This window comes from Saccostrea echinata, unplaced genomic scaffold (genome assembly GCF_033153115.1).
Source record: "Saccostrea echinata isolate AGI-Se365-2 ecotype Australia unplaced genomic scaffold, CSIRO_AGI_Sech_v1 ptg000056l, whole genome shotgun sequence".
Taxonomy (NCBI): domain Eukaryota; kingdom Metazoa; phylum Mollusca; class Bivalvia; order Ostreida; family Ostreidae; genus Saccostrea; species Saccostrea echinata.
Genome location: NW_026889805.1, coordinates 17,431,524 through 17,440,495, shown reverse-complemented (window position 1 = coordinate 17,440,495; position 8,972 = coordinate 17,431,524). Strand labels below are relative to the sequence as shown.

Sequence of the window (8,972 nt, the reverse complement as noted above, 5' to 3'; positions counted from 1 at the left end):
AGAAAAGAACTGATAAAATAATGCTGAATTTTCATGGAAATAAGTAATATAAATTTAAAGTAACTATATATTTTCTTCTTTGCAAAATAAATTATGCAGATAATTTTGTTTTTGAATGTGGAAGGTTGAATAGGGTACAAATCTTGTGACCTTCCTTATTTTGAAGTAATTTTAGAACAAGGAGGAAATATTCTTATACGGGTGTGTTAGGGGTTTTGCTGTTGGTTTACATTAAAAATGCTATGGACTCACACTATACATTGTATATTGAAGGCTATAGCAATACTCTATAGGACAAGGAAATACTTTTAAATTTAAACATTACATGTCCTACATAAAAGATACAAAGATAGGCAAAATAAAAAAATTAAAAAAGCAAAATAAAAACAAGAAGGTATGAATTTTATATGTTTAATGTAAGAAAATATAACAAAAAACAGAGTATTTCTTTGGTTTGAAGTCTTTTTGGCACATTCCTTTGTTGGAACACAAGAGTAAAGTTTGTCTGAAAAGAGCAAATAAGGTCTTAAAACGTCAAGCAGATAAATGGTTTTCACTTTACAAACAGTTCAGTGTTGTGAAAACAGTCCGTTCTTTATTAAACAGTCCCTTCTTCTATAGTCACACATCCAATCTTACACGTTCTCTCTCGTTTGTTTGATGTAGAATTAAGCCTGTTTTTATGAATCTGCGAAATTTCTCACCTTTTATCAGTTCCGATTGATCACGTTTTTTCATTAATGGCACTTTGGAAAACTTCATCCATAGGACAAATTTCTATTTCACAAGCTTTTTTCGCCCTCTATAATGTCTGATTAATTATTCACTTTGATTATTGAACTATTGCTCAAACAATGCATCTGTTGCTTGGTTGAGTGACTTCTTTAATTTCCTCTTCCGGGTCAAGAACATAGCTACCAGATGTCGTGGTACTGTCGTCGTTTCCCGTAGTATTATAAGGGACCAGTCCATGTGGATAAGAACTATTTAAATTTGGATACACAATACTACCATAAGAAAAGTCTAAATTGAAAAAGTCACTAGGTGGCGCTGTTTGAGTCTTAGATTTATCTCTTTCATGGTGGGATGAATTTGAGCGCAATCCCCTGTTACCTCTTGTAGTTCTACTGTCTTGATCTGTAATGCATAAAATCATCATTAAAGAACTGGTTTTTTTTTCTTAATGTTCTATCTTTTAAAAATGGCAAATTTAAACCAGGTATCCATTGTTATATTTCCTATTCTGAACGTCAGAATTAGCTCCAGTATTCGAAAAATGGACACAAGTAAACTATGAATTATGTTTTTAAAAATGTAATATCTTTTAGTTACATGTTTTAACCATTATAGAACAAATTACCAAAATCTAGAGAACTAGGGAACATGGAGCTAGTGTTCATGTCGTCACTTCCGCCTCTTCCACTGTCACTTGTAGCTGTATCTGCCGAATGGATACTGTTGTTGTCGCCATCTTGAGTGACATAATGCAAAGCCTGTCAAAATAAAATTATTCACATACCAAAATTTATATTGCATGACGTTTTTTTGTAATGGTTCCATCCATAAAATGTTCCTTTTATATAAAATACATGTTGTATTATATAGCATTTCCATGAATTACTAGTATAATGTTTCATTGGTGTTGACAAAGATCTGTAAAATTTTGAAATAATTTTTGAATCCAAAATAGAAAAAGCACATTTTCTTCAAATTTCCAATGTATACCTTGTTTGAAGTGGAAGTGTTTTGACTCCGCTGTCTGTCATACATTTCATTGTGATATCGAGGCTGGTAGTTCAAACGACTGGAACCGGACACCTTAAAATATTTTCAAAATATGTACATAAAAATTATAGTTGTCTTAACTTGAAAAAAAAGTGTTTATGATTTAGGTATACTTGTATACAGAACACATAATAATTAAGATCCTTTTAGTTTTCATGTTTGATTGGTCCTTTGTTTAAATTTTGCCATTGATTTTGATATAACCAAACAGCAACGTCAAAATGTTTTTGTTGTTTTCCTAATGCAAATTTAGAGAAGTTTTTATGTAAGCTGGACACAAATGCTGTCGCAATTATGGTGATTATAATGTTCATTTCAACCATGAAATATGTCGTGCGACCACCAATTTATTACGACTACTATGAGTTCTTCGAGTTCGCAAACTTTTGTATCTCTAGTCAAGCGATGATGATGCAGACGATATGTGCAGGAAAACGACAATTTCAAATCCATCAATCAGATGTACGGATGAGATTAAACGATTGGTCACCTCCGAAAAATTGTGTCAAAATTATCTGTATATGACATGGCGGGAACGAATGGCAGATGCGGACAGGACTCATCAATAAACATGACAGATTATTTAGAAAACGAAAATATTTCAGATCTTAGAGATAAATAATGACCCCGAAATCCTGCAAACTCTGACCATCATTTACACTGAAGGATAAAAAATGTTCTAAACAATGTTACACACAATTTGAATTTCCCTCATAAACATTGTGCTCTATAACGCAATCAAATTAAGATTTTTCAAAAAAAGAGAAGAAAATATCCTCTCATTCTTATCAAGAATATCATTTGTAATAGAATGTTTTAAAATCATTATATCATCCACCGTCTGAATCATTTACAGCGAAAACAACTATGTACGTGTTCTCATTTTGTCCATTGTTGAAAAAATAATACTGAACTTTACAACCTTTTTCAATCACAATATAAGAAAAACAAGAAGCGAAATTGATGATTGTTGTGGAGCAGAGGTCAGCAAATCAGCCAGTGTTTGAAGCCGTACAAACAGCCAGGGGACACGAGAGTCTAACGTTACGTGTGTCTTGTTCGTTTCCCGACCAAAGACCGTCACAAAGCCGTTCTTTCCTAGGGGCTAAGTAAAACCTACAAAGTCCGTTCAATTATGGAAAGATGGCATTGCTTAAAAAAACGTAAATGTTTAAAGCCGATACCCGCTGTTTTCGGGTGTTACAAAGCACCGAAGGGTACATTGTGCAAGCGCAGACTAAATACCACGAAAATGTTTTCACCGAGTACCTGCTGCTAGGGTGTTAGAGCATTTAGGGTTTATTGTTCATGGGCAGATTGGGGGGGTTATGGGCTTTATGTAATTATGTGTTTGAAAATATTCTGACATCACTTACACTAATACGCACCCCAGTTTATCTATTTATCCATCTGCAACGACACGAATGACCACCCTTAACCATGTTTACGAGCTCAGAACAGCACCGATTTGTCTTGGGTCAACCGAGAATAAAACTAGCTTAAGCCATGATATCAGTATAAACATTGCACCCTTTTCTCCCATTTTTTAACAGCCTGTTATGTCTAAGAAGTTTATGTTTGATGGTTTCCCCGGACCTCCAGAATTGTATACGACAATTGCACGGTCAGATAAGTTTGATGAGAATTCCATTGTCCGGATTTATCTTAACGCTTTAAATCACCAACACGCTTTCCCATTTAATTGAATTTAACAATATCTTGTTTTATTCTTTTAGTGACACGGTCAAACTGACCACAGGGGACATAGGTAGGATTTATGACAATTTTATGACAAATCTAGGTTTTCAATGAACTTAAGGATCATAAATATGTGAGGCAGGAAATTATTTCATTACGCCCCTATTCAGAAAGTAAATTATACTGGATTTTGACTGATTTACGATTCTACCTTTGTCGTACACGTGACATTTCCCCTCCTATAATTGTTTTTCTATCATGAATATCAATTATATAAACTAATATATATTTTTACAAATGTTTCATGCCTTTTCGAATAATAGCTTAAAGCAAAGAATATAAATTAGCAATAAATGGCATTTATTGCCTATTTATATTTTAAAATTAAGAATATTGAATATGATAAGAACCACCTATCGTCTGAAATTGTATTTTTAAAAATTGCCTACCTGGTTAGCTAATGCAGAATAAAGTTGATTTGACGTCACGTGGGTAACAACTTTGGGTGAATCCGGAGCATCCATGGAAAAACTAACTTTTTTCCTGGGTTCGAATCCTTGGTTCACTTCACATTCATTATGAGATTGTTGATACTTCATCTTAAGGCGATCTGCACGTTTAATTAAACAAATTGTCAAAATGATTACCACTGCAATAACACCAGTAACGCAGGTGATAGCTATAGCAATGATATAAAACTTGTGTTCCTGTTGCACGGGGGATATGTTAGCTCCATCCAGAGGAGTATTACTGATGACGATTGTCAGAAAGGCCTGAGTAATTTTTGGAGGGGTCCCCTTGTCCTGAGCGTACACTATCATTGTATAGGAACCAACATCAGCCTCCTTGGGGGCCCTTGTTAAGATAAACCTCCCAGACAAAGTATTAAGTTGAAAAAGTTGGGAGAGATTTCTGCTGGGGGTTAGGTAGGTGACTTTTGAATTTAGTCCTTCATCTGAATCTTTAGTCTTAAGGTGCACAATGACCTGGTTTGGTTGGGTCTGATAAGAAATGGTGACGGTATTGTTATTAACGGTAGGAAATATGAAAACTGGAGCATTGTCATTCATATCTAAGATGCGAACGGTCACATTAGCTCGGGTGGATTGGGAGGGAACGCCGTGATCTTTTGCGATCACCTCGAACGTATATGCGGAATGTTCCTCTCGATCCAAGCTGTTTACAGCAATTATAGAGCCATTGGAGAATACTTCAAACGGTAGGCCAGGCTTTGACTTGGGGTCTATGGAAAACGATACTCGGTTATTTTCACCACTGTCTCTGTCAGACACCAACAAAACTCCTACCGTGACATTACGTCCAAAGTTTTCTGGCACATTAAAATTCAAATTATCGTTTTCAAAGACTGGAGCATTATCATTTAGATCTGACACCTGGACGATGATCTCCGCCGATCCAGTCTTTGGATCCTTGCCTTGGTCCACGGCAAATACTAAAAGTCTGTATATGTCTACTGTTTCTCTGTCCATTTGAAATAATACTTTGACAAGTCCAGTAACAGAATCTATTTCAAAATTATACGAGGAAGGTTGTAAGTGGTATTTTATTCTTGAATTGTCACCAATATCTTCATCAGTGGCTGTCACTTGTAAGAGAACATCGCCAATTTTATTGTTTTCAGCTTTCATGATTTGATACACTTCCTGGCTGAAAACTGGGTAATTGTCATTTTCGTCAATTAGCCTCACATGGAACGTTGCGGTTGCGTTGAGTTTGGGATGTCCTTCATCCTCACAAAGAACGGTCACTCTGTACACTCCCAAATCTTCTCGATCCAGAGGCTGCATCACGACAACTTTATATTCAACTTTATAATCGTTTGCCTCTCCAAACTGTTGTACAGCGAAAGCTTTATCATCCACAGAACAGTTAACTCGTCCATTGAATCCAGTGTCTGGGTCAAAAACAGTAATATGTGCGACTGGCGCACCAAGTTTTGCTTTTTCTGAAATTTCTGCATCAGCGCTACCGGAAAGAGGGTCTACAGTTATCTGTGGAGGATTATTGTGAGTATCATTAACATTTACCATAACCTGGGTCTGGGAAATTCTTGGCTGTTTAGCGCTATCACTTGCTTCAATTATGATCTTATAACTTTCCCCAGGTTCAAAAATAAGAGATTCCTTGAGAAGCAGACGTCCGGTGTAGCGTTCGATTCCAAAAAGGGTTTGAATACGCAGGTCTTGCCGCTCACTTATACTGTAAATAATAAGAGAATTATTTCCCTTGTCTGCATCGGTTGCCCGGATGACTACAATAGTTGAGTTGATTGCAGCATCTTCATCAATGGTCACGTTTAGGTTAGGGGTAATAAAGACGGGGGAATTGTCGTTGACGTCTGTGACGTAAACGTTGACATTGAGGATGCCTGAGCGTGGAGGGTTTCCGCCATCTTGAGCTAAAACCTTCACAAAAAAACAAAAAAAAAGATTTTGAGAACATATTACAATTGTCATTTTTTGTTAAAAAAAAATACAAACAAAATAATTAAATACAAATGTATGATTGTCATGATTATTATGAATGACTGACTACACGAGTTTTTAAATATTAGGCCTACGCTGTAGATTTTATTTCACACACAGATCAAACATTGCAGTATTTCTTTTATCTGTCAGTCGTGAATGTAGATTAAATTCACTTTCAATGTAAAATTATCTTGAATTATATGGAAAGGGGTTTTGTGCGTTTAATTAAAGCTGATCTAAATACATGTGGAGATTTTCAGCTGATTGTTACAATGAAGATAGAAGCATGTTTTTTTTTTCTTCGAATGGTATAATTAAGAAATTTAGAGCTATCGAGGAAAATAAAGAGGGAAACTCGATAATGAAGATAAGGGTATGAAATTCGCTGAATGTTGTAAGAATGAGGTCATATAGGGTAGATATATGATGATAGTACATGTATGTGTCATGTTTATGTTACCTGAATGAGGTAATATTCCCTATCCTCGCGGTTCAGAGCTTCTCTAAGTACCAGCTTAACGATAGAACTACCGTCTACATTCTTCTGAAAGTGGACATCGAAAGGACTGTCACTGGGTGAAATAATATAATCCTGTACGGCGTACATCCCTGTATCAGCATCGATCGCACCCTCGATCTGCACAGACGTACCTACGGACGAACCCTCAGACAATTCCACATCGATGCTGCCCCTGGAGAATTTGGGATAATTGTCGTTTATATCCATAATCTGAAGATTGAGTTGAATTTTCTGATAGAAGTTTCCAGATGATGATCTAGCAATGACATCCACTTTTAAAATGCACTTTTCATCAAATTTGCACACTGTCTCTCTGTCAATTTGCTTAGCCGTGTATAAGTTAGCATCCTTCTCGTTGATAAAAAATAATTCTGCGTAGGAGTTGGACTGAGATAAAAAGCGATATTCCATGTTTAATAGGTCCTCGTTTTGTGCTAGAAGTGAGATGTTGGCATCATGTGCTACATTTCCTATGTAAGTATTGGGTGCTTTTTCTTCTGGTAATCTATATTCCACAATTTGTCCGAAAGCGAAATGCAAAGGGAAAATAAGAACCACCATCCACAACTCCATCTTCGATTTTTATTTTAAACGGAAAAAATTGTTTACAGTCTCCAGGAAAATATTAATTATTTATTTGAAAAATGATCTCTTCATTGTAACGTGTTAAAATCCCCTTACGAAGTGAAAAGTGAACACAGTCTAATGACAAAGTTCAATATTGACTTTTGGAGACGAATTCGGGGATAAATGTCTCATCGAATGCTGATCTTTTTCACACAAACTTCTATACAAACAACTCCAATCAGGTGTTTTACATTCACTACAAGTTAACTTCCACGATACAATATTTTCCTTTCACACCTGAATAGATTCAATATGATTTCCCCGCCTACTTTTCTATTATCAACCAATCAGAGGGGATGTTGCAATAAGTCTCGGAAGTCAGAGATAACTTTAGTAATCCGCTCTATTCAAGCGAAAATAACCTTGGGGGATCTACTTTTATCTTGTCCTGGATTTTTTTTCTTGTCAAGATTTACCTTGTTAAAGTCTTTTTTAATTGAATATTGCAAGATTATTAAAATAAATACTCATACGGTCGCATCCATATTCTCAATGGAGTTGATTCAATTGTTCTTTTGAAGTGTAAAATGCAATGCACTTTATGAAAAGTGGAGGGCTTTTTCATATTTCTGTATAAAGGAATTGAGATATGAAGGGAATAAAGCACAGCCCCCGGTAACCTCTAAGAAAAACAATTATTTTGCAGTATTGAAATAAATTTATTTTGTATCCTATTGAAATATTTGATTTCTTCTCCAAAATGATATTCAAGTGTTCTCAAGGAGATCATTTACTCAAATACTCAACCAAAATAAAGAGCACCGCCGGTTGTAAGAAGTTCTGGAAAAAAAGGCTTCTCGCCCTACATCAAATCTTTAATTCTAAGCTAAGGGTCTTAGAAAGATTCTTTTCTTTTTATTCTTTTTTTTTCCTTCTTCACTTTATTATGTACGTTTTGTGGTTCCATTTTGTCGCATGATAAAACGGAGGAGGTCCGGGTAGTTCAATATCATTACATGCACTAATTGGTTTTGAATTCAGTTGCATCTTTTTTAATTACAGACTTTGGGTTTGATTAAACAACACGCTTAGAGGATGATGCATTGAAGTCAGTCGATTAGCTGTCCAAGTGTTTACTTTTTCAACAGGTTACACAAATATCAGACGTTTTTCAGAGATGAGTAGAGTGTATTGATTAGACCGAGGGTTTTTTAATGTAAAAAAGTACATGAGAATTATTCAATAATCCGACCGATATTCACTTGATCTGTCCACTAAAATAAAGCGCCAAACCACATACATGAATTATGATCAAGTTGTCAAACAAGATAAATTTGTTCAGGAGACGAAACATCAAAAAACGCGCTACTAGTTATTGTGATCATGTAAGCAAACAAAATTTATTCAATTAGAACAAGGGAATGAATTAGCGTCTGTGTTTTTAGTTTTGAAATATGATAATAAACTGAACATCAAACAAGCTAGTGTCCCTCCCGGCAATGAGGTTAAAATGGGAAATAAAAAATACAAAGGACATTTGAATATTTAGTCCGTTAATAACCTGTCCTAAAATCCACATGAGCCATGTACGTTTGAACCCCGAAGACAGGAGCACAATTTACCATAATCAAAATAATCAATGTTGATTATGTTGATAGAGTCTGATAGAGCAAAATCTTGTTTATCGAGAATGGTGGATTTCCGGTTAGAGCTTTAATTTTTTCAATTAGCAAACTTTGTTAAAGGTCACTTGCTACATTTTTTCTCTCAAAAATCTTAAAAATACGTAGTACCAGATCTATGTTTATAGGTAAAATAAATAAATTTAACAGTTTTTCATGCAAGATTTATAAGTTGTGTCCTATAAGGAGATACAAAAATTGCATTGATTTATATGCATAAAGAAATGGTAA

The 8,972-nt window shown here is 35.1% G+C and overlaps 1 protein-coding gene across 2 annotated transcripts; it reads right to left on the bottom strand.

Moving 5' to 3' along the window:
* Positions 1-397: 397 nt before the first annotated feature.
* LOC133173168 (protocadherin-9-like) lies at positions 398-7,309 on the bottom strand. 2 transcript variants are annotated; one of them, XR_009719000.1, is made up of 6 exons: positions 6,433-7,309; positions 3,933-5,909; positions 1,726-1,818; positions 1,361-1,493; positions 705-1,137; positions 398-505 (listed from the first exon to the last, which is right to left on the bottom strand). XR_009719000.1 is itself a non-coding variant. In XM_061308118.1 (5 exons), the coding sequence occupies exons 1-5, from the start codon at positions 7,063-7,065 to the stop codon at positions 848-850; spliced, it is 3,126 nt and encodes a 1,041-aa protein (XP_061164102.1). In that variant the 5' UTR covers positions 7,066-7,309; the 3' UTR covers positions 398-847. The 2 variants fall into 2 exon arrangements, 1 of the variants encoding a protein (XP_061164102.1); XM_061308118.1 differs by having other exon boundaries at positions 398-1,137.
* Between the last annotated feature and the right edge of the window lie 1,663 nt (positions 7,310-8,972).